At 41.5% G+C, this 26,992-nt stretch overlaps 1 protein-coding gene across 1 annotated transcript in view; it reads right to left on the reverse strand.

The window, feature by feature from the left end:
- SLC6A15 (solute carrier family 6 member 15) overlaps nt 1–26,992 on the reverse strand; it is a 52,369-nt gene that overhangs the window by 20,879 nt on the left and 4,498 nt on the right. Inside the window, exons 2-6 of the mRNA XM_066589859.1 lie at nt 16,395–16,842; nt 15,044–15,201; nt 4,157–4,283; nt 1,683–1,864; nt 896–1,006 (exon numbers count right to left, since the gene is read on the reverse strand). Coding sequence (XP_066445956.1) covers nt 896–1,006; nt 1,683–1,864; nt 4,157–4,283; nt 15,044–15,201; nt 16,395–16,683 — 867 coding nt within the window. The 5' untranslated portion in view covers nt 16,684–16,842. The remainder of the gene's footprint in view (nt 1–895; nt 1,007–1,682; nt 1,865–4,156; nt 4,284–15,043; nt 15,202–16,394; nt 16,843–26,992) is intronic.

Genomic DNA, 26,992 nt, shown 5'->3' on the forward strand with positions numbered 1-26,992 from the left:
ACATTTGGCTATAAATATGCAGATAACCTCTCCTCCTAGAAGGCTCGGACTGGCCCACAGGGAAACAGGTGAATCCCCCCAGTAGGTCATGAGCTAGGACGGTCGCCTAGCCTCCCCCCCCCAGGATCTACACATGTTGGGTAAATGTTTGTCTACTAATTCCTGCCTGCTGCATTCTCCATATACTTCAGTGGAGACTGAGCAGCATACATACACAGCTACCTTCCTACTGAAATATATAGAGAATGCAGCTGCGAGACATTTATGAACAGGGATCGGGTAGTATTTGTATGTAGTTGTACAGGGGCCCCCAGAATATATTTAAAGTTTGGACCCTGCCCATTCTATACCAATACTGGCTGCTAGGTATGTGCTACAGTGTTTGCATTTTTAATGACTGAATTGATTAAATCAACAGAAAACCAAAAAGTACACCGCACTTAATATAGAACAAGTTCAGAAGAATTAAATCAATCAAAAAATGTATTCTAATCTCGTAAAACTCAATGCAGGTCATGTTGCAGCTCGCAAGTATCTGAGATTGCGACCCATAGATTGTAAAAAATCGTGTAAAGTTGGATTTTTCTTGTGATCTGCAGCTTGCTATTGCAGTTACTTGCAAGTTGCAGCATGACCCATATTGACTTCTATTAGATTAGGATATCACATGGCTACACTGTGTTGGCTTTAAGCTCCAGCCCAATGGGCAGTTCTTGCCACTTGAAAACCATCTCAGACTTGTGAATGTCAAATCTGCCATTTGGGAGTTTAATAAAACTTGATGTCTTTTTCTGAACAGTCATTTCCTATTATCACTTTCGAGAAATATATGTCAAAAAGATTACAAAAAGGAAAGAGAACAAGTGATGATAATTACCTAGTTATAAACTCTTACCTTTGGAGTAAACATGTGTCGGATGCCATCAACTGAGCCATTTAAGAGCAAAGCTCGGACAAGAAAACATGTAAGAACCACATATGGAAAAAGAGAACTGAAATACATGACCTGGGGATCACAAATACAGAATACATTAGGCCGCATCATTCCTGTCCTAAGCTTTCTTTACAGGATTGCCATTTCTGAGATCACTATATGTTTTGGTTTGGTCCATTGTAGAAAGTCTGTGAAGGCAGACAGCGTTTATGCACTACATGTAACAAACCGCAGAAGAAAAGAAATCCATGTCCTTTTTTTGCATCCCATTGAGTATAATTGGAATAAACTATGGGACGGATTTTAAATCCGCATTGTCAAGAAAAACAATCGGCAGCTTCATTTTCAACATGGAGTCTGATAGAAATTGAATAGGGCTTATCCGTATGCATGTCATGTTCAAATGAGAACCTGCAACAGATGCGGATTTCTAACCGTGTACTTCTAACTGCTGATGGGTTGCTACAATTGTATCTAGTCTAGTCACAGTCTAGGCAATTGTGATATTAACGTAAAACCCGAAAAATGGAGGTTAGAAGAATATTCTTTATATGTGCATATTTTACACGGATTGTATAAAAGTTATATAATTCACAAATTGCTACATGTTTTATGATGTTTTATTGTAATGGTATATACAAATCAGAAGATAATTATAATACTGTAGCATTAGAATAATTTCCCTGCCCCTTTTTATGGACTTATAAACCTCGTGGAGGAAGTTGATGGAATGTTCATATAGACTCACTTTGCCTGAAGACTGAATGCCTTTGATCATAGCAAGACACACCATAATCCATGCAGCTAGTAAGCAGAGAGTCATTTTCCAGTTCAGCCCTCCACCTTCTGAGATTGAGTCGGAAATATTTAATGCTTCTCTGTACCAGTAATATGTTGTTGCAGAACTTTTTTCACATTCAGGTTCAATATCTGAAACAGAATACAACTGTAATATAAATTATACCATTCTTCTTAGAGGACATAACATAATAAGGTAAAAGGTAAAGTCCCCTGGTGCAAGCACCGAGTCATGACTGACTGCTAGGGTGACGTTTAGAGTTGAGCGAACGTACTCTGCCGAGCTTGATGCTCGTTCGAGTATTAGCGTACTCGATGGTGCTCGTTACTCGAACGAGCATCCTGCCGTGTTCGACCACGCCCCAGAGAGAGAGAGAGAAAACACGAACCAAGGGGAAAAAAAAACTCAGGACACAGCGTCCCACATACAAAAATGCTCGAGTCTCCCATTGCAGTCAATGGGGTTCGTTACTCAAGTAGAGCTCTCGAATTTTACGAAAAGCTCAACTCGAATAACGCAGACCCGAGCAATTGGGTGCTCGCTCATCTCTAGTGACGTTACATCGTGACGTTTTCTTGGCAGACTGTTTTTGCAGGGTGGTTTGCCATTGCCTTCCCCAGTCTTCTTTTACTCTCCAGCAAGCTGGGTACTTATTTTACCGACCTCGGGAGGATGGCAGGCTGAGTCAACCTTGAGCCGGCTACCTGAACCAAGCCGAAAATGAAACCTGTAACCTTCAGGTCGTGAGTAAGAGCTTAGTAATAAGCAAAGGCGCAAATTTGAGCTGATGCGATCGAATGCAAAATCTGTAACAGGGTCCCCTAAATTTAGTGTTTCATTAGTAGTACTGGTCTCCTCATACAGGGAAGAGAAACCTTATAGGCCTTTAAAACTCCAGGGCCCAGGTGCAACTCCACTCTCTACACCCCTAGAAACACCATTTAGTGCAGAGTTTAAGGCCGTTTAAAAAAAAAAAAAAAAAAAAAACGATTAATTTTATAATATATCTAGGGATTGGAGTACCATTTTTCTGATACAGAGCTCCAACTGTCACAGATGTGTTAACATTCTGCCACTGGGGGTAGCGTTTTGCACACAGACTTATAAAGCTCCTTGAACTTTATCATTAAAGGGGTTGTCTCATCAGAGACCACCCCTTTCACAATGTGGCACCCGTTACAAACAACTGATCACCCTGGATACCAATCTCAGCACACTTGGCTACAGCTGCAGCCCGTCAGACATTTCTCCCACAGCAGCAGATACGGAGGGGGGGGGGGGGTATTTGACCATCCTGTTAAACAGGAATGATACAAAGTCTGCCACAGCAGGAAATCTTCTTACAGAGCTTCTCTCCATTCCGGATCATAGAGAGGAGTCTCGAACAGGACATCCTGCTTTATGGCATCCACATGCTCTAATAGGGCATATGAACAATTGTTGTGTTCTTGGCACAACCCCTTTGATCTGTATGCAGTACTTGACTAAGTTTCCCCTTGTAGTGTCTAAAGGCAATTGGAATTTTGTAAATGGACAAAACTGTGAAGAGAAGAAGATGTTGAGCTCTGTAACAAAAAATAGCACTCTTACCTTCACAGATACTTTAATCAGCACAAACTTAAAGACCTAAACCTAAAATGTTGTTTAATGGTGGACTTTACTGTTTGCACTTATACAGTTAATGTAAGTGAATATTCATGTAATGAATTGTGCAACTAAGGGCTTAAATAGACGGGTGCATGCGCTAAAACGTTGGCCACTAAGGAGCCAATTAGCGCATGCACCAGTGTTTTGTTTTTTGACTTTTAAAACTCTTATAGCGCGCGAGCTGGAAAAAAAAAGAGCTGGAAGATAGCTCCTGCCTTATCTTTCTCGCACGTAGTATTAACTAGCGACAATCCTGCTAATGAAAACAAAACCATTAAAATTAATGGTTTTGCTTTGTCCTGTTTTGCGGCCATGACAGTCACGGCCGCAAATTGGGACAAAATCACAGTCGTCTGAAGAAGCCTTAAAGGAGATCCTGGAACCAGGGGCGTAACTATAGAGGATGCAGGGGATGCAGTTGCACCCTGGCCCAGGAGCTTTAGGGGGCCCATAAGGCCTCTCTTCTCCATATAGGGAACCCAGTACTATGAGTAAAGCATTATAGTTGGGGGCCCTGTTACAAGTTTTGCATCGGGGCCCGGGAGCTTCAAGTTACGCCTCTGCCTGGAACAAACACAAACATTATATTTGGAAGTGATCACTGTACAAGATACGCTTTGTAACAGCTTGAACAAGTCTCTGGCACAATGGCTATTGAGAAGAACTTTACAAGTTTTCTAGCAGTTTATTTTATACTAAAATGTCTTCACTTGTTCAACTTTCTATTTCATGAATTTTTCTAATCCAAATAAATAAAGAATATGATAAAAGCTCACAGGTATAAGAAGCATTTTTCACCAAAGGGCATTGATCCCAAGGCAGAGGATGCTGGAAGGACTGTGAGAAATAAAACAGACTCCATCCAATGATGACATTGTAGTACAGAGCCACAAACAAGCAGACCTGTAAAATAAAACAATTGTATGAGTGCAAACATATGGGAACAACAAGTAATGATAATGAAAACGTTCCAAAGTTTTGATGACTAATTGTATTACCATAGATGCACAATATGTGAATTGTAAAGCTGTTCTATGCAGCCTACAACAAAGCAGCAGTCAGAATAAATACAACATACAGTGTTAACCGGTCCCGGGAGGACTGTAGTATGTTTAGAATACTGTATGTAGGGCATAACTTTATGGAAAACTGGTAAATGGTTCCAAAGTCCCCAAAATGTGAACAAGGAGTAATACAAAATGAAGATTGAAGAAAAGTAAACTCCTAACTAACAGAGATAAAACAAGTCCTTACATATAAAAGTCATAAACAGCTGCTGGAAGCTGGAAAACATTTTCTATGTAGAGGACAGGAGCTTCTTCAGGGTCCTGTACGGAACACACAGTATGCCAGGAAAGAAATATAAAGCCAGCCTCACCTGGTGTCCAAAGGAGCAGCTCATCCAGGCCCCGGTAAAGGGCTGTACAGGACATGTAGTGCCATACTATACTTTTTATGAAAAAAATTGATCTAATAGAACACAAAATAAGTTTGAAGTTTGCAGCATATATAGTTGAACCATGTGGTCTTTTTGTGCCATCAAACTTCAATGTTTAATTGATTTTATTGTGGTCCCTTTTAATATAGTATCATCTGTCTAAGTAGCCTTCAAATCAAAAAACGTTATACACTATGGTTTATATTCTATGTATCAGTGGTACCCCACAACAAAGTATGAAATACTCAGGGGCGTAACTAAAGGCTCAGGGGCCCTGATGAAAACATGAGCTAGCCCCCCCCCCCCCCCCCCTCTATCTGTATCTGTACCCGTACCCATACCTAAACCATGCTGCACAGAGACATAACTTGAAGCTTCTGGGCCCCAATGCAAAACCTGTAACAGGGCCCCCAACTATAATGCTTTATTCATAGTACTGGGCTCCCTATATGGAGAAGAGAGGCCTTATGGGCCCCCTAAGGCTCCTGGGCCCAGGTGCAACTGCATCCCCTGCACCCTTTATAGTTACGCCCCTGGAAATACTTATAGAATGGGGGATGCCAGATAACATCCTCTCCACTTGACAGCTTTCTGGAAATGAAGTGTTCCATAAACCCATCTCCATTGGAAAGCGAAGCAGTTTTCATTAATATAGAAATATTCATTTAATTCTCTGAAACCAATTTTTCTCTGTGACCATCTCAGTTTCAGTGGAAAAACCCTACAAACTAATATAACCTGCATATGATCAACTATTGATGACCTATCTTCAGGATAGGTCCAGCTCCATAGCAGCGCCCATACAACAGCTGATTAGTGAGAGGGAACTGCTGCTCCCACTGCCTCATCAATCAACTGTAGGTACAGACGCTCTCACATCTGCCAGCTACATAGCAGGAGGAGGTAGAGAAAGGGCTGCCTGTGTAAAGTATACATTTGTGCCTAGTTTTGTACAAATGTATACACCATACATCACCATTATGAGACATGTCATGCAGGGCTCCTGATAAGGTTGGTGACAACTAATGGAATCATTACATTATCACTCAGCTTTTCCAGGATCCTTAATGCCAACTGCAGAGTTATGCAAGCATGTATACCACATACATTGCTATAACTAGTCAAACATGGCATTGAGGCAAACAGGGCTCCTAGAAAGCTGGGTGACAAGTAATAAGACCACCGTTACATTTGCACTCAGTTGTTGGTACTACAGCTCTTATAAAATCATAGAATGGTAGAGTTGGAAGGAACCTCCAGGGTCATCTGGTCCAACCCCCTGCTTAGTGCAGGATTTACTAAATCATCCCAGACAGATATCTGTCCAGCCTTTGTTTGAACACTTCCATTGAAGGAGAACTCACCACCTCCCATGGTAACCTGTTCCACTCATTGATCACCCTCACTGTCAGAGAGTTTTTTCTAATATCTAATTTGTGTCTCCTCCCTTTCAGTTTTATCCCATTGCTTCTAGTCTTTCCTTGTACAAATGAGAATAGGGCTTATCCCTCTACACTGTGACTGCTCTTCAGATATTTAGCACAACAAATGCCTTTTTATAAGAAAAAAATAATTGTATTTTCATTGCCACCTTCCACAACCCATTACATTTTTGGATGACAGATGGAGCCCTCTCCTTTTTTACCCGGCTACATGCTATGATCGCTATTGATGGCAGCATGTAAGGTGTTACTTAACTGATCACAAAGTGCTGGTGTGACACCCTGTTGGGACCCTGACAAGGTGTAATCTGGAGAAACCTGACAGTATTTGTTCAAATTTCCTGTAGATCCACCACAGAGTAAATGAAACATTACTGCCACAGCTCACCGGCCACATCAGATTGGGACCACGGTGATGTCACAGCGTCAGCCCCAGCCCACCCGATCCACACGCCAGCTTAATGTCATTGCTGCATTGGACACTGACATTAACACTTCTCTGCCTGTCTTTGGATAAATTGCTGGGCTGGGAGGTATGTGTTCCAGCTAACCAATCAGTACATTTCTGTAGACATTTATTCTGGCTCCTCCTCAATGAGTATACCAGTTATACTTCAGGTGCCTCTAGTCAAGTTGGCATCTTCTGTCCTGTTCTACTGTCAAATAAGACTGTTTGGTTTTAAGGATATTTGGGGTATTGTAATATCTGTTTCCTGACTTATTACTATACCTACATAGATATTTCATCTGGTTTATTGCATGTTTGTTTAACATTAGAGATGAGCAAACGTACTCGGCCACGCCCCTTTTTCACTCGAGCACCGCGATTTTTGAGTACTTCTCTACTCGGGTGAAAAGATTCGGGGGGCGCCGTGGGTGAGCGGGGGGTTGCAGAGGGGAGTGGGGGGGGAGTTAGAGAGAGAGAGCTCCCCCCTGCTCCCCACTGCTACCCCTCGCTCCACCACGCCATCCCCCGCTCCCCGGCACCCCCCGAATCTTTGCACCCGAGTAGCCAGGTACTCGAAAATAGCAATGCTCGATCGAGTAATTACTCGAAATGAGTACGTTCGCTCATCTCTATTTAACATCTATACCGCATGTATTTATTGTAGAAAACATTATCCCTGTTTCCAACTTGGGAGAGTCAGGGTTGCCTCAGGTTCCTGATGTAGGGTTGCCCTTATCAGGGCGAGTGCTCTGCTTTTAGGTAGGGACTCATCACACTAGTAAGTTACAGGCAGATTTTCTGTTCCCCCGCTTTTTAGTTTCATTACAGGTATCTTGTGTTTTTCACTTTAGTATACTGTGTGTATATCTGTTCTTTAAGGACAACATTTTACGTCCAATCCAGACGAGGTGTTTCCCACCCTGCTCTGACGTAACAATTACACAGTTCTCATTCAAATCAGGTAAAATTCAGAGTCGGCATGCTGCTTGCGTTTTAAATTTCCAGCTTTAGTAATAAAATGCGCATCTCACAGATATGGAGAACGTGTTTCGGTTTTTGTAAAACCTTGTTCACCTCTACATTACATTCTAACAACCTTCCTTAAAAACTAAATCTTTAATTAATTAATTAATTAATGAAAAACAAATGTGAGATTAACCCCTAATTAGTATACAACAATAAATGCCTTTCCTCTCGTTGCTTCCCGCAAGCCCCGATGTTCAAGGCACACTATATATGTTACAATCCCATATTACATCAATTATATCATTTACCATACACAAAAGTATTAATTATGTCTAGTTTAGTAACATTATTAAACAAACATTAATTCTATAAATATTCATTAATTAGATGTTTCAATTGCAATGGATTTCAGTTTCAGATTTTATCTTACAAGCAAGAGCCGACATTTATTTACAAGTGCTCAAGAGAGAAGCATATTGGATACTGACACTTGATACAAGGTTTCCCAAAGGGAGGAATTAAAGATCTGATTTATTCTATATTTATTGATCACAAAGTTTACCCTATACTGTGAGATAATTTATACTATTAGAACAATAGATAAAAATCAAACATCTTATTAGTCCAAAGAGTAATTTAATTAATCTATTTGCTCAAAACAGAGTTTAATATTTATGGGCAATTTTATATTGTGTTATAATATAATATGCATAAGGACTGAACAGGTGGTGAGTAGAGATGAGCGAATATACTCGTTTCGAGTATTCGATCGAGCACCGCGATTTTCGAGTACTTCCGTACTCAGGTGAAAAGATTCGGAGGGCGCCGGGGGGCGGGGGAGGCGTGGCGGAGCGGGGGGTAGCAGCGGGGAACAGGGGGGAGCCCTCTCTCTCTCCCTCTCCCCCCCACTCCCCGCTGCAACCCCCCACTCACTCACGGCGCCCCCCGAATCTTTTCGCCTGAGTACGGAAGTACTCGAAAATCGCGGCGCTCGGGCGAAAAAGGGGCGTGGCCGAGTAGGTTCGTTCATCTCTAGTGGTGAGGATTAATAGCAACATTTTATAGGTTGTCTTCTATAACGGCGGATGAAGGTAAGCCACCTTAATAATGTATCAAAATAGATAAATAATTTATTAAAAACAAAATTGATGTTTAATCACTTCTCTATCATGTTATGATACGACTAAGATTTGCTATGAATAAGGATCGGGGGAAATACAAACGGCTGTGAATAAACGTCGGTTCCTGCTAGTAAGGCTGCATTCACACGAACGTATATCGGCTCGGTTTTCACGCCGAGCCGATATACGTGGTGCTCATCTGCAGGGGGAGCAGGATGGAAGAGCCAGGAGCAGGAACTGAGCTCCCTCCCCCTCTCTGCCTCCTCTCCGCCCCTCTGCACTATTTGCAATGAAAGGAGGCGGGGTGAGGGTGGGGCTAAGTCCCGAGAATTAGCCCCACCCCTGTTCTGCCTCTCCCCATTGCAAATAGTGCAGAGGGGCGGAGAGGAGGCAGAGAGGGGGCGGGAGCTCAGTTCCTGCTCCTGGCTCTTCCATCCTCCCTCCCCCTGCAGATGAGGACCACGTATATGGGCTCGGCGTGAAAACCGAGCCGATATACGTTCGTGGGAATGCAGCCTAAGATAGAAAAGGAGGAAAGGCATTCATTGTTGTATACTAATTAGGGGTTAATCTCACATTTGTTTTTAATTAATTAAAGATTTCGTTTTTAAGGAAGTTTTTTAGAATGTAATGTAGAGGTGAAGAAGATTTTACAAAAACCAAAACACGTTCTCCATATCTGTGAGATGCACATTTTATTAATAAAGCAGGAAATTTAAAATGCAAGCAACATCCCGACTCTGAATTTTACCTGTATAAGGAAGCCAAGGAAACCGCTGTCTGATTAAGTCTTGCAGAATACACCTGCTGAGAGGAACAGGGAGCAGAAACCAACCAAGGTGGGATAAAATTATTTTTCCTTGAACCTCATTCAAATCAGCAGGTTGTCCGTATAATGCAAAACAGGACTTGTTCTCCAAAGAGATGTTCTTTGTAGCCATTCTTTATAGCTAGATAAGGCGTTTGAATTTGCCACACTAAAGGATTAGTTTAGATTGCCCTGTAAATACTGTAAGGTTTATAAATATCCATGCAGTATAGCAAAAAACTATATAATATAGATAACAGTGTGTTCTTGTATAGGCCATTGTACAACACTGATCCTCTATCACCCACACACTGCAAAATACTATATTTACGCTGATATACACTATGTGACTAATATAAAAGTGTACGACTCATGACTAATGCCATGTAACCTGCAATCATATGCCATTTATTTGTGCTAGTTTCTGGCTTGGATCCATAGTATACGTGTTGATCCTCAAGTTGTTGGATATGACAGTGAGTAAAATATAAATTAGAAGTATCCAAATATATTTTACGATATTTGATTAAAATAGAAATTAATCAAAAAATCTATGGTATGTCTTAATAAATATGCCATTGTTGAAATATAGAAGTATAATATATTCTGGTTCTTCAGGGGGAACCGTTACCTGGCAGCTTGATAAATAAGCACTTCATGTTGGTGGTGTAATCACTCCGTTTTGGCAAGAGAAATGTGGTGTGGCATCACAAAGATGACGGTACTGTATATACACACCAATGCAGATCATGTCTTTGGCAAAATCTCAGACAGGGGATCCATACAACAAAAGGGGCACCCCATGCTGAAATGGGACATTGGGGAGACATGGACACACTATAAGGAGATCAATTATGTAAGGGGCTTCCCTAGAGGTTTAAATGGTCGTCTTGGCAATGGACACAGATATGATGAAATTTGCGCCAAATTGTGCACCAAATTCTTATTAATAAAAACTGAGCATAACCAGAAGGATATGCACAGATTGTCTGCTGACTGGCTGATAAAAAAATTTTCTTGCTGTGCCACAGGGAGAGCGCAGGAACCAGCAAAGCGAGCAGGTGCTGTGTAACACAGGAGAATAGGAGGCTAGCAGGAAAGCAGCCAGGACAGAAAGCCGAGAACACCACTAAACTGAGAATCAGAAATTGTCAAGAGATGTGGAGGAACTGCTCCAGGGGGATTCAAGGATTACAGCCACACTGCCACCCTGGGTGTGAGGTCTGCGGTAAAGAGAGACAGCGCTGTGGTAGGATGTTGGGGACATCTTTTAGATTGCTGAGGACTCAGGGTCAAGGAACACTCCCGATTCCTGATTAGCCAGAACTGGTCAAAATCCAGTCAAGTGATTTACGCCTGGTTACATCTTTTTCTTTCTGTCTACATTTGTGGGTGGTTTAGGTAGAGCAGCATAGTAGAATAGAGTTAATGGCTGACAGTCAATGTTGGATGTCCAAGATCTATTGGCCCCCAGTCCTCACTGCATTAAAAACAGTCATGATTCTGTAATGCAAATCTCTGCATGAAGAATACTTCCAGAAAACATTTTCTATGAACACAGTGTAATCGACAAATGCAAGTTTAAGCTGGGTCATGCAGAAAAGAAGCCCTATATCAAGATACACTGATGTTTTCTCTGGGCCAAAGCACATTTAAAATGGACCAAAGCAAAATGGAAAACTGTTCTGTTGTCAAATCAATCAAAATTTGAAATTCTTTTTTGGAAACTACAGACGCCGTGTCCTGCGGACTCAAGAGGAGAGAGGCCATCCAGCTTGTTATTAGCAGCCAGTTCAATAGCCTGCATCTCTGATGGTATGGGCTTGCATTACTGCCTATGGCATGGGCAGCTTACATATCTTGAAAGACACTGTCAATGCTGAGCTTTCAGCAAGACAAAGCTAAACCACATACTGCATCTATCACAATAGCATGACTTTGCAGACGAAGAGTCCGAGGGATGAACTGACCGCTTTCACCAATAGAAAACATTTGGCACATTATCAAATTAAAATGGAATGACATTTCTCTCCCAAAACTCCAGCAATTGGTCTCATCTAGAGATGAGTGAGCGTACCTGCTAAGGCAAACTACTCAAGCGAGTAGTGCCTTATGCGAGTACCTGCCCGCTCGTCTCTAAAGATTCGGGTGTCGGCGGGTGGCGGGGAGCGACGGGGGTGAGCAGGGAGGAACGGGGGGGGGGGGGGGGAAATCTCTCTCTGACTCTCTCCCGCACCGCTCCTCCCTGCTCACTCCCGCAACTCACCGCTCTCCCCCTCCGGCACCCGAATCTTTAGAGACGAGCGGGCAGGTACTCGCATAAGGCACTACTCGCTCGAGTAGTTTGCCTTAGTGAGTATGCTCGCTCATCTCTAGTCTCATCACTTCCCAGATGTTTATAGACTGTTGTAAAAAATAGGAGATTCTAAACAATGCTAGACATAACCCTGTCCCAACTTTTTTAAGATACGTCGCTGGCATCAATATCTAAATGAGTTAATTTTTTTAATGAAATGGAAAAATGTTTTCCTTTCACCTTCTGGTACCTTTTCTATGTTCTACTGTGAATAAAATATGGTTATGTGAAATTTCTAAATTATTCCATTCTTTTTACCTTTATATTGATTTATATAGCGTCCAAACTTTTTTGGAAGTGGTGTAATGTACTCACCGTGGTGGTTCGGCACCTCGGCATTCACCCATAACATCACCAGGTCTTCTGGCCCAGTGACATCTCGTAAACCTGTCATATGGGCTTCTAATGTAGAAGCCCAGGAAGTTTATATGACGTCACTGACGTCATCTGTATTGGCATCCCCTATTGGCTGCAGCTTTCATGTGAGTAAACAACCACTTAACTGCAAAAGTAAACAGAGGGCCGGAGGATGGGAGCGGCGGTGTGGAAGAAGCATGGCAGTGGAGAAGTATTGTTTTTATTTTTTATACATATAATTCATCCACCCACAGCCACCAATGCATTTTTTAATCAGAAAACCCAAATTAATGATAACCAATTTTTCAGCTTTTTTCGTCATCACATTCCTAGAATTAACTTTCATTCTTCAGCAGACATAGCCACACGAGGGCTTGTTTTCTGTCTACAAGTTGTATTTTTTAATGGCATCATTTTTGAGTACAAATAATGTATTATATAGCTTTTCTTAATTTTTTTTTGGGGGGGGGCGCTAATGATTGGGAAAGAAAAGAAATTCCACCATTGTATTTTTATTTTACTTTTATAGCGTTTGGTCTGCAGAAAACATAATCTGATAGCCTTATTCCCTGGGTCAGCACTAGAGTTGAGCGAACATACTCTGCCGAGCTTGATGCTCGTTCGAGTATTAGCGTAGTCGATGGTGCTCGTTACTCGAACGAGCATCAAATCGTGTTCGACCCCGCCCCAGTTTTTGGCTCCTCCCCGCTGTGATGTGCCTGTTTTGGCCCCTCCCCGCTGCGACGCAGTGTGCGTCAATTGCAAATTTTTTGTCTGGCAGGCAGGCAGGGGGGAGAGAGAGAGACGAACCTAGAAAAAAAAAAGCTCGGCACCCGGCGTCCCACATACAAAAATGCTCGAGTCTCCCATTGTAGCCAATGGGGTTCGTTACTTGAGTAGAGCTCTCGAATTTTACGAAATGCTCGACTCGAATAATGCGGACCTGAGCATTTGGGTGCTCGCTCATCTCTAGTCAGCACGATTCCGGTGATACCAAGTTTATGATTTTTTTTGTTTTAATATTGGCTTTTATTTCATGAAATTGCACGAGTTATCACATTTTTTGTTTTCTATCGACATATCTATGAGGGCTTATTTTTGCAGGATGAATTCTTGTCTTCATTTATCTTAATTTTGGGAACAAATAATATTTGACCACGTTTTATTCCATTTTTTTCTAGAGGCAAGATCAACGAAAACTGTCATTCTTGCTTTTTCTTTATTTTTATGATGCACATCATGCAGTATAAATATTATGTAAAATAAATTTTTCAGATCAGTAGAATTAAGTTAATACCAAATATATATATATAGTTTTTTAATAATTTGCAACTTTTTCACATTTTTTTTTAAGTTGTTCTTTTTTATATATATATATCATTGCATTCAAAGACCCTTAACATTTTTAACATTGTCAAAGGTGCTGTCTGATTGTTTGCTTTTGCAGGATGAGCACTTTTTAATGGTACCATTTGGTGATTCATATGAGTTTTTGATCACTTTCTTTCCATTTTTATTGACCGCAAAGTGCTAAAATAGCTATTTTGTCCATGTTTTTTTGGGGGGTGTGCACTGTACAGCCTAAATTATGTACTAACTTTTTTACTTGGTCATTACGAACATGACAATTCCAATTTTTATTGTTTGTTTGCTTTTATGCTTTTTGCTTCTTATTTTTTTTTTTTTTACTGCTTTCTCGCCTCAGAATTTTCTTTTTACTTCTTTACATTTAGGCTTTCAAGTTTTTCCTTGGGGAAAATATGGAACTGAATTATTCCTCAGAAGTATTTTTAGATTGAAAAAGATATTGTAAGATATCCGGGTTTGATATCAATGGTGGATAATAATTGTAAGGCCTTGGAACTTTGATTATTTTGGTTGGATTTTCATTTGTATCACTATCTTTTCCAAATTTTTATCGTAGAAAAACAGCAAACACATTTGCCCTTTCCTTGGCATTTAATCCATTCTTAAAGGGGTTGTCTCGCGGCTAAAGCGAAAAAAATTTTTTTCACTTACCCCCGCATTCTGCCCTGTTAAAAAGAAAGCATAGGTTAGTTTTTAAAAAGCACATTGTGCTTACCTGCATCAGCGTTCTGCAGCTTCTTCTATTCTTCTTTTAAAGATGGCGCCGCTGGTCTTGTCCCACGGTGCACCGCGGGTCTTCTCCCATGGTGCACCGTGGATTTTCTTCTCCTTCCTTGCGTTCCATTGCCGATTCCAGCCTCCTGATTGGCTGGAATCGGCACACGTGACAGGGCGGAGCTACGATGACGACGCGGTGAGCAGCTCTCCGGCACGAGCGGCCCCATTCACCAGGCAGAAGACCGGACTGCGCAAGCGCGTCTAAAAACGCCAGAAGACATCAGAATTAGACGGAGCCATGGCGACGGGGACGCTAGCAACGGAGCAGGTAAGTGAATAACTTCTGTATGGCTCATATTTAATGCACGATATACATTACAAAGTGCATTAATATGGCCATACAGAAGTGCTTAACCTCACTTGCTGCCGCAAGACAACCCCTTTAAGGTAGAGTGCTTGTCTCCCCTAGCATCTGAAGCATATGCCTCTTTAATCAGTTTTACATACACTCTGACTAACTGGATCCTGTATTTGTGTTGTTAAATTTCTTTTATACCATTATTTCATGCTTCTGTTAACTGTCAGAATTAAAATTTGCATGAGTTGAAACTACACAAAGTTGGAACAGACATGAATACTTACAATACAACTTGCAAATCCAATCCCACCCATTTTAGGGCTAATGTAATTCCAAACACCAATACTTCCTCTACGTATTCTCTGTCCCACAGAAAGCTCCAGGAAGAAAAGTGGAATTCCAATAACTAGAAGGAGTATTAAATATGGCACCAGATATGCACCTAGGAAAAATATACAATACAAATTTGAGGGATCTTGGCAATGTAGATAAAATCACCCCTGTGCATTAATCCATTTTTTCTTTTTACTTCTTTTATTGTCTTACATGAAAAAAACTGTTCAGATATAAACCCAAGTCCAGTGCAAAATAGGCAATATTATTTCAAAAACATGGTCAACTTTTTAAGTAAAACCATATATATAATTTATCTTTAGCATCATAAATCTAAACTTTATATAGTTGGACCAAGACTGAGAGACAAGTTGATCTAATTTGTGCGTCTACAGATCTAGAGGTCAAAATAGCCCCTAAACCTTACAGGCCATTAAAACAAAAGCGAGAGACATTTTCATCGCATAGTAGCTTTTTCTCCCCATAATTTAACCTTACTTGATATGGAGCTATCAAAACGCAAATTGCAGACCTCTTTAATGTGTAAGCAAAGTTCTGAAGATCTCAGAATTAACAGGTTGGAAATGTCTACTAGAGAAATACATCTCTTCTGATTGACATTCGGGAAATCTGTTATCCATTACTTTTTTTACCAAAATACTTAAAGAGATTCCAGATGGTAAAATACAAAGGATAGCTTTTTTTTGTCAAATAGCTAAGAGCTATCCCCATTAAAAATGGATATTGGGTTCTCTCTACAGATAGTCTGAAATAAGCCCAAAATAGCAATACTATAGAATAAAATGAAAGAATTCACAGTAATAGATACACTTTATTCAAAACCAGATTTGTTTTTACTTTATCGTGCCTGTCACTGTCATGTGTGACATGAAAAATAATTTGGCAAAGCATGATTATTCTCTGCATGTTGCATTCTGTTCTTTTCTTTTCTCACTTACAATGATCAGTTGTACTGTTTAGACATATCCAGTGTGTCATTAGAAAAAAAAATCCTCCCCAGGCAGTCTTCTTATTGGATCTTCTCCCCCTTCTTCTCCACTAGTGACGTAGCGTACACTGACCTGCAGGAAGCAGAATGCTGAGAATGTACGTTACGTCCCAGGAAGAAGAGGATCTGGCCGGCTGGAGGTGAGGTGACCCGGGGGACTAGAGGAGCCAGGAGAAGATCAGCGAGGAGAAGATGTGGTAAGAAGACTGATGGGGGAGGAATAGGTAAGTCTTGATTTTTTTTTTCTAATGACAAAACGCCTTTAAACACATAAAACCAGATTTATTTCTTACCTCCTCCATTTTTCTGACATAAGTATGGGAATCTCCACACATTTCCCAAGCCAACGGAAAAACCAACTTGTGCAAGAATATACTGTAGTTTGCTGTTCCAGGCTGGTCTTTCATCATCAATATCAGATCCATCCTCAATGTCTCTGTCTTTGTCCAACTCATCCCCGACCATCAGCTCACTCTTCTTAAAGCTTTCATCACATGAATCTTCATTGGATAGAAGATCCTTAACAGAATCCACAACATCATCATCCAACTCTCTTTTAACTACCTTGCTGTTCTTAGGCATCTGAAAGTATGAGACAGTTTCTGTATTGGCTCAAGATGGAAGATAGATATCTTTAAGTATTGGTTCTTGCCGAAAAAAGTTGATTGTGATAATATACTTTTTAGTATTAGTTTATGTTATCACTGGCAAACTTCTTCAAAGATCCATAGTGGCTGGTATCTATAAAGTAAATAGTGCATACATCTTTATTCCCTGGATACAACCTTATAAAATACTGTTTTAACATATAAAGGTAATAGGCTTGGTTATGTTAACACTTGCTTCATTGTGTCACTTTCAAAAGAAATCTGTAAAATGTACTGTACAGTAAAATTATTAACTTCTGGGAAAACGCCAAGCAAGAGATTAAAAGGACTGTAATATTAGTTAGGAGGGATTATTTTACATTCATGACTCATTATGTGAGGCATAATGGCTTTATTCAATGTACTCCCTTCGCTGAAGAACATCACTAGTAGTGGAATAGGCAGAATTCTTCCCACAGCATGAAGAAAGTTACCACAGAGAACATTCCCAGATTATAGTTGACCTTATCATCCAAAGTTTGCAGAGAATATGTCTATTAACTTTCCATAGTACATTAGGTAATTTTTATGCTTGACTTCTTGAGGGTTAGAACTATTGGAAAATTAGGGGATAAAGTATTTTCATAGTAAAATATTTATATATGCTCAGTGTTCGAAAAGACCCAGCTGGACTACTGTGAAGTGCTACCAAATGCAATTCTCTTTTTGGTGTGTTTGACTGAATTACCAACCTTTTGTCTTTCAAGATTAATTCCCCCTCCACTACAGCATCACCATTACAAGGAGCAAAAGGAAGTTGTTGCTTTCCTTCCTCCATTTGGGTCAAGTCTCCTAGCCTGAGCAGAGGACTTGTGAAGAAAGAAAAGACTAGTGGATAGGCACAATTCTCCAGAAAAGATGGTGGGATGGTAGGATGTATTATAAAACTTCTTTTTTAATAGTTATATTAAAAAAGCAGCATAGGATACGCGTTTTGGGGAGAACCCCCTCTTCAGTCAAGCTGGGTGGGACATCACTTCTGGGACGAAGGGATATGGGACCCAAAAGTGATGGTGGTATCAGTAATGGAACTGGAGACAGCAGGAGAAGTGGAGGACTTGTCCAGGATAGAGCATGTTTAAATATGACCCTTTTCACAGTTGCATGATGTATCCTAATTGAAACCCAATCAAAGAAGATGATGAAGCACCAAGAAAGACTTAAATAAACTGTAATTCTACAGTATCATTTAAAGGGTTTGTCTGAGAAATAGAAAAAACTTAAAGAGTCAAAAAAAAACTGTGTATATAGTAGTGTAAATAGATACCTCAATAGATTTAGTCATTTCTAATTGCTTGTTTTGTCTAGGGGACAATCTCTGGGGATTGAAAATGATCACTAAACCCAGAATATGTCCTACTAGGACAGATAGCATTAGGACAGAGAGCTCCCTGGAGCTTTTAACAGACATGTGAAGAGGCTGAGGAGACTGACTGCCGTGGGGATGTGACAGGTAACATCCACTGAGGAGCAGGAGCAGCGCTGGTATGCAGGCTGTGCGTTAGGGTCCTTGTACATGGGACAAGTGCCTGACAGTCCTTCCAACAATTATCTCTGCTGTGCTTTCACATGGAAGCAATAATTGTTCACTGAATGGAGGTAGGGCACACTGGAGATTTTTTTCCAGCCGTCCATTTACATTCACACTAAACAGGCAGTTGTTTATAGATGAAGGTCTGCCTGTTTACACGGATTGAACGTGGTTTGATTTTTATGCCTGCAGAAACTGAATGACAAACGATAAACAAATGAATTATCATTTGTCTTTCAGTCACTGGCAGTGTTCCCACTGAAGTATTATTATTCGATTTTGCAAGATCTAGGAATAAACTGAATGATAATCGTCCTGTGTATAAGTGTCCTTAAAAAGTTGGTTGATCCAGCTCACTGACACTGCTGAGATGTTATCTCAGCAGTGTCCCTGAAAATAAGCCCTAGCATGATTTTTCAGGATTTTTCAGGATGCTTAAAATATAAGCCCTACTCCAAAAATAAGCTCAAGTTACAGTTAATAAAAAAGTCAAATTAAATAGTGTCCAGACAGCTATACATATAAAAAAGTTAAATCTTTTGAAGCAAAAATTAAAATAAGACCCTGTCTTATTTTCGGGGTAACGGGTACCCACTATTGTCCTTTTTCTCTTTCAGAGCGGTTACTACTGATAAGCATAGGAGCAAGGAGAGCTTAGATAGGTGCACAGCTCTCTGTGGTGACGCTGCCGCTCCTAGCAGGACAGATTCTGTGTTGTTATAAGGATTCTGTCACCACAATTTCGATTTTGAGCTGGCAGCATAGTGCTATATGCCACATGGTGCACAAACTAAGCATATGTTTGTAAAAAGCAGAAGATTAATCTTTGCAGAAAAAAAACATTTGTTAATAATCTGGAACTATATATGCAAATAGGCCCACCTTGAGTCACGGAGGCAGGCTGCCTGAGACCCGAGTCACCCTGTCAGGCCATCCTTCATGCCCATCCACCGCTCTGGCTTTCAATGAGCATTTCCGCCTCCAAGTGGGTCAGCGAGCCACATAGTGCAAGCATGGGATGTCACTGCTGCTTCTGCTGATATAAGCGACTAGGGTTGGCGCCGGAGAGGTGGAAGGGGGTGAAGGAAGGCCGGACAGCGTGACTCAGGGCCTCAGGCGGTCCACCTTCATGACACAGGGTGGGCCCATCTGCATATGCGGCGCCAGATTATTAAAGAACGGTTTTGCTGCAATAAGTAATCTTCTGCTTTTCACAAACATGTGCTCACTTTGTGCGCCGTGTGTCACGTAGCACTATGCTGCCAGTCCAAATTCAAAATTGTGATGACAGAATCCCTTTAATTGCCATTTTCATTCCCCATTGATCATCCACTAGACAAAATGAGCTGATAGAAATGACTAAAGGTATTCTGGTATCTAGTTACACTACTGAATACACTGTGTTTTTCCACTATTTAATTTTTTTCTATTTCTCAGACAACCCATTAGGTATGTTCACATGTAGTTCCACATCACCTGAATCATGGTTGCGGTGCTTAGTAGCGATGGCTGGGTGAGATATGTGAGGACTGCTGACTGCGGAACGGCTGGCCGAAATCAGCTGCGGATCTGCAAATGAATTAAAGGGGTTGTCCCGCGCCGAAACGTTTTTTTTTTTTTTTCAACCCCGCCCCCCCCGTTCGGCGCGAGACAACCCCGATGCAGGGACCTAAAGAAAAATCCGCACAGCGCTTACCTGAATCCCCGCGCTCCGGTGACTTCTTACTTACCGGCTGAAGATGGCCGCCGGCATCTTCTCCCTCGGTGGACCGCAGGGCTTCTGTGCGGTCCATTGCCGATTCCAGCCTCCTGATTGGCTGGAATCGGCACGTGATGGGGCGGAGCTACACGGAGCCCCATTGAGAACAGAAGAAGACCCGGACTGCGCAAGCGCGGCTAATTTGGCCATTAGACGGCGAAAATTAGTCGGCTCCATGGAAACAAGGACGCTAGCAACGGAGCAGGTAAGTGAAAAACTTCTTATAACTTCTGTATGGCTCATAATTAATGCACAATGTACATTACAAAGTGCATTAATATGGCCATACAGAAGTGTATAGACCCACTTGCTGCCGCGGGACAACCCCTTTAAGGCCAAAATCTGCACTAGTGGTGCGGAATTTGACTCTGTTTTTGACATGGAAATGCTGCAGGAGAGGCATAGACTGCATTGTATTCCCCAACCCACTGAAAACTGTTGAGGATTATAGCGCACCCTAGTGGATGTCAAGCCTCACCTGGCAGTGTTCACCCCCACTTTTCAAAGACGTTTTAGATCAGTCACTGGGAGACCATGCCATTTCCACAGATGCAAATGAAAAAAAGTCAAAGCGCTATTCTGTCCATAGAATTAGAGCAGGTAACAGGCATAATTGCACTAATATATGACGCCATAGTAGTGAAAGGGACTAGGATGAACTAAGCACAAGAGTTAGTTTATTCCCTGAGACAGTACGTTACCGTGCTCCGAGACGCTTCCATTCATCTGCCGTTCTCATTTCACATTCAGGAGCCCAGCTCTTTACGGAAAATTAACCTAATATTTTTTAAACTCAATTTCTCTCTTGACAAGAGAACAAATCTCATATCTTCTGCTTCAAAAATGATTTAAAAGGAAATGTAATTTGGGAAGACAAAGTATTCTGAATAATCATAAATATCTTATTCACATGACAAACTCAAAGTAACTTCAAAGCTATCAATATAACTTTCTTAGAAGTCTGCCAAAAAACCAACCAGCACCAGAGTTTCCATCATGTGACAGCAATCCTTGTAGGATTAAAGCAAAAATGTCCTAATTATGTTCTATAGTAGCCACAGAAATGCACCAGAGCAGCAGCAATGCAGCAGATATAGTCAAATGCCCTAGTAAGTGTATTTGTCTGCAAAGTGTCCACACTTAAGGGGATATTCTAGAACTTTTACTATTAATGACTTATCCTCAGGGAAGGTCATCAATAGTTGAACACAGGGGTCCACCGCTTTGGATTATCACTGATTGGCTGATCATTCAGCCTGCTGTCAGTGCAGCAGGCCAGACATTGCCATCAGTGGTCAGGGCCAGAAGTGTATTAGATGGCTTCACTTCCATTGAAATCTTTGGGAGCGATGCCTCCTATTACACTTTCGACTTTGACAGCCATGAGCTGTTGGAAGTGTATTAGGAGGCATTGCTACCATTGATATCATTGGGAGTAAAGCGGTCTATTACACTTCAGCCCTGACCACTGATAACAATGTCCAGCCATCTTGAGTGGCAGATTCCCACTGATCAACTATTGATGGCCTATCCTAAGGATCAGGCATCAATAGTAAAACTCCTGAAATACCCCCCAAAATTTATGAAGCATATGTACGAAGTGTGTGTATTCTTTAAAAAAAAAACTCCACCAGAGCCATTTTCAGCTTCTCGACCTCTACACATCAAGACAAGAGATGAGCGAGCACCAAAATGCTCGAGTGCTCGTTACTCGGGACGAAATTTTCGCAATGCTCGAGGGTTCGTTTCGAGTAACGAACCCCATTGAAGTCAATGGGCGACCCGAGCATTTTTGTATATCGCCGATGCTCGCTAAGGTTTTCGTTTGTGAAAATCTGGGCAATTCAACAAAGTGATGGGAACGACACAGCAACGGATAGGGCAGGCGAGGGGCTACATGGTGGGCTGCATCTCAAGTTCCCAGGTCCCACTATTAAGCCACAATAGCGGCAAGAGTGGGCCCCCCCCCCCGCACTGTCAGCGTAAAGATTGTTCTCCTCTGCCACAGCTGTAACAGCTGTAGCAGAGAAGAACGATGTTTGCCCATTGAATTCAATGGAGCCAGCAATACAACAGGTTCCACTGAAAGCAATGGGCTGCCGGCGTGCGCGGGATGAATTGTCGGGAAGGGCTTAAATATATAAGCCCTTCCCTGCAATTCATCCAGAAATGTGTTACAATAAAAATATATACCGGCGTATAAGGTAACGGGGCATATAAGACGACCCCCCAACTGTCACCTTATACGCCGGCAATACAGTGGAGCAAAGAATAAAAATCATTACTCACTTCTTCTGACGTTCTGCGCCGCTCCAGCAGGCTGTCGCTCCCTCCTGGTCCACGGCAGAGCATTGCTTTCTGGACGCAGGGCTTGAAATCCCCGCCTCCAGAAACACAGCCAATCACAGCCATTCAATGACATCATTGTCATTGGCTGTGATTGGCTGAAGGCACGTGTGTTTCTGGAGGCGGGGATTTAAAGCCCTTCGTAGAGAAAGCAATGCTCTGCCGGGAACCAGGAGAAAGCGACAGCCTGCAGCAGCGGCGCAGAACACCAGGAGAAGTGAGTAATGATTTTTATTCTTTGCTCCACTGTATTGCCGGCGTATAAGGTGACAGTTGGGGGGTCGTCTTATACGCCCCGTCGCCTTATACGCCGGTATATATTTTTATTGTAACACATTTCTGGATGAATTGCAGGGAAGGGCTTATATATTTAAGCCCTTCCCGACAATTCATCCCCGCGCACGCCGGCAGCCCATTGCTTTCAGTGGAACCTGCTGTATTGCTGGCTCCATTGAATTCAATGGGCAAACATCGTTCTTCTCTGTCACAGCTGTTACAGTTGTGGCAGAGAAGAATGATTTGTCTTCTATATGATCTCAATGGGGTCGGCGCTGCTGCCGCCGGCCCCATTGAGCGCATATAGAGAAAAGAACAGAAATCGCAGATCGCACATAGGTGCGATCTGCGATTTCTATGGCCTTAAGAAGGACCGTTGGGGTTCTTGAAACCTAAAATACTCCTAACACTCTCCCTATAGCAGCTCCACCAAGATACCACTTTCCCTGAACTAATGTCAGAATGCATCTGTGGCGAGCTGCGGGACGGGACGATTTATATACTCGGGTGACACCTAATCTCCCCAGCCACTCACTGCAGGGGGGTGGTATAGGGCTTGAACGTTGCAGGGGGAAGTTGTAATGCCTTCCCTGTCTTTCTATTGGCCAGAAAAGCGCGCAAATTTCTTAGGGAAGAAAATGAAAGTAACCTGAACACCGCGTGGTACTCGTTACGAGTAACGAGCATCTTGAACACCCTAATACTCAAACGAGTATCAAGCTCGGACGAGTATGCTCGCTCATCTCTAATCAAGACGTGATTTTGTCAAAATATTAATTCTATAAACATGGGTTACTGTTATGTATTTCAATAGGAAATAATATCAGTTGAGTGGGACTTCGTTATCCATTTTGGAAGTGACAAGAGTTGGTTACTGTCGCCAATATGCACGTAGTACACATGACCTATATCAGAAATAATGGAGTTCAGCTGCATGAAATGACTGTAGTTTGAAGCCTACTGTGTGCTTTAGGCTTGGATACCACTTATTTCCTGTTAGTTGTACTGCGTATCTTTTATACCCCTGTATAGACATTTCTACAGCTTTTGGGTTCTTCCATTCACACAACCAATGGTAAACTATCCGGCCTTCCATAACTACATTCAAATGCAAGCTTCTCTTTAGTGCTTGCTTAAGAAGTATATAATAAAACCAATATTCTGTGCGAGAACAGGTAATTAACCTAGAACTGTGCAATTGAAAGAAGCTACATTTTGAGCATCCTTTTAATGTATTTATAGCATTTCCTCAACTTACTACAATTCGACCACTTCACCCCCAAGTACCAATATAGCAATCATTACCATAAGCGGTGCATCATGATTACTTGATATATAGCACTGCAGTACATTGTTAAGGCAACACGTTAAATGTCAAGTTAATGTTTGCTAAATCTGTACGCATTCTATATCATCATTATAGATTAATGTTAATAAAATATAAGTAAGCCACTATATACTTTAGGCTTTGATAAAACGTTTATTTATTTCCTGTTGCTTATCAACATATTTTCCCAACATTGTACAGCAGTCTTTAGCACTTACCAGTCCTTGTCCCTATGGGGACTCACAATCTAATTTTCTAATGTTACACACATGCTAATTAAAGGGAACCTGTCATCAACTATAAGAACCATAAAGTAAGTTATGGTACATATAGTTCAGGTGACGTGGAGTCTGGGGAGTCTTTTTTATACTTTCACGGTGTCCCCCAGAGAAGTCAGCATGCGTACACCAGCTTGGCTCTTTTTAAGAAGGCTGTACGCACAAACTTTCATTCATCTTTGGGAATGCGCAAGCATAACCTTTTGAAAAGAGTCAAAATGGCGTGCATTTGCTGATTTCACTAGGGAGGAAACAGGAGGCCAGGTGAGTATGAAAATAGGCTCCCCAGACTCCACATCAACCTAAACTATAAGTGCCATAACTTAGTTTATGGTGCTTATAGCTGATGACAGTTTCCTTAATGTTTTAATTTTTGGAGCATGGAAGGAAATCAGAGTACCTGGAGGAAACTTATGCAAACACATGGAGAACATTCCAACTCCATACAAATGTTGCCTTTGAATAGATTTTAACCCAGGACCCGGTTCTGTAAGGCATCAGTAGTTTTAATAATTAAGAAAGAAAAATGGATCCGTTTGTAGTTGACTCTTGTCTTTATCCCTAAGACGGTTACCCGGTAGCTCAGTCAGTTACACTATATTTATGGATCCTATGACATTAAAGGGGTTGTCCAGTTTCTACAATTTTACTGCTTTTATTTAGTTATGGAATAGATGACTAGTAGTTTATAGAGGAGCAGAACCCACACAATATTACTGCAGCATCATCCCACCATGTATCTTGGTGTCTCTGTAGAAGCAGCTCTTATATTCTTTTAGCTCCTCTGTGTTTGTTTTTTCTAGTTACTTTTAATCACAACATCACTTCGAGATAGCTGTGTGGTTTTTTTTTATTTTGTAAATAAAAAACTGCTACAAATAAAATCTTCATAAACAACATAAAGGGTTTTGTGGGGTATTTGCTATAAATATATAGGCGAGAAAAATGCATCTGCAGCAATGTATCGGCCCGGAGTCCAGCTCACATATAATTGCCTAGATTGGATATAATTGCAGCAAATCCATACTCAAGATCAATTGAAACACAACGTACAGTGAATTAAAAAGTTGCAGAACTTCATTACACAAGCGTTAAGACTGGATAACATTTGAAGCCTGCCGGACACTACGGTATTTCTCGCTGATGCTAAGACATCTCCTGCTGTACAAGCCCCTAAGGCTATATTCACACTGTGTTCTGGTATTATGCTTGGTAGGACTGTTTAAAAAGTGTTACTGAACCTATTCCTCAGACATACAACTGTATACCTACACAGCCGCATATGTCTGCCATTCACTCTAAGTCATACGAGCATTTTTCTTGCGTGCACCTATGTGCGCAAAAAATGTAAGTCTATTAGAACCATTGGTTTCCTATGCAGATTTCACCTGTCTGTTCTTTTTTTTTACCAGCGCAAAATCTTTGCACCTGCAAAAGATAGGACATGCGTGCACCGACAAGGTCCGTGCTGCATGTGAAGATTGCCCGTGGGGAGTCCCCTCATCACTGAGCACTGTCACAGTGTTCAGTGATGATGGGACTCCCTGTGGGGATGAAAGAATCCCCTGCCACAGCTGTCACAGTATTCAGTAATGATGGGACTCCCAGTGGAGATGAAAGAATCCCCTACCACAGCTGTGGCAAAGGATCACAATGTTCTCCCATTGCTATTAATGGGGCCAGCGCTGCTGCCGCCTCATTGAAAGCAATGGGATGCAGGCAACCCCCACAGTGATTTTCGAGGAAGGGCTTGAAATATAAGCCCTTCCCTGAAAATAAGCCCTATCCGCTGGAAAAAAAATACATACATCACCTCTGCATCGCTGTTGGGGCTCCGGCATGTCTTCTCGCTGGCTCCCAGGCACTGTTCTGAAGAAATTTCTTCTGGCCATTTAAAAATCCCTGCCTCCTGAAAGTGCTGGGTCTGATTGGCTGAGCGCTCAGCCAATCACAGGCAGCACACAGCCATTCATTGAATGACACCTGAGCGCTGCCTGTTATTGGTTATAGCACTCAGCCAATCACAGGCAATACTCAGCCATTCATTGAAAGCAATGGGCATAGAGCTTTGATCATGCGCATTTTGAACATGCATGGAGTGCATCTTTTTTGCACACATAGGTGTGCAAAAAAAAACGCTCGTCGGACGGAGCCCTAACTGAAAATATGTGCACTAAAGTTGCATACATTTGTATTGAAAAGTTGAGTTGACTATGTCTCCATAAAGTTGAGTCAAAAGTATATTGACCTATTATGGCCATATGTATACCAAGAGGGCTTGCATGGCTAACAAAATTCTATTAGTACATTAGGTGTATATGTCAGGAATATATTGTCTGGTGTATACACCGAACATAGAACCCAAACACCTATTATGTGACACTTTTTACATATACAGCTGGTGATCCAGAGAATATGCTGCCAGATTGGAGTCAGGAAGGAATTTTTGCCCCTTAAATGGGGAAAATTGGCTTCTACCTCACTGCCTTTTTTTGCCTTCCTCTGGATCAACATTGGGGCATAATAGGCTGAATTGGATGGACATATGTCTTTTTTGCAGCCTTACATACTATGTTACTATATTAGATAACATTTTAGAACACATTTCACTTAATGAATTTGCTTATATACTTACAATGTATCATCCCATTGTCACCTGTTTTATATAGTATGTGGACATTATTCAGGAGCAACAATATTCCATGTCAGTACAGCCTGAATGGTTTG

The sequence above is a fragment of the Eleutherodactylus coqui genome, chromosome 2 (genome assembly GCF_035609145.1).
Source record: "Eleutherodactylus coqui strain aEleCoq1 chromosome 2, aEleCoq1.hap1, whole genome shotgun sequence".
NCBI classification, from domain to species: domain Eukaryota; kingdom Metazoa; phylum Chordata; class Amphibia; order Anura; family Eleutherodactylidae; genus Eleutherodactylus; species Eleutherodactylus coqui.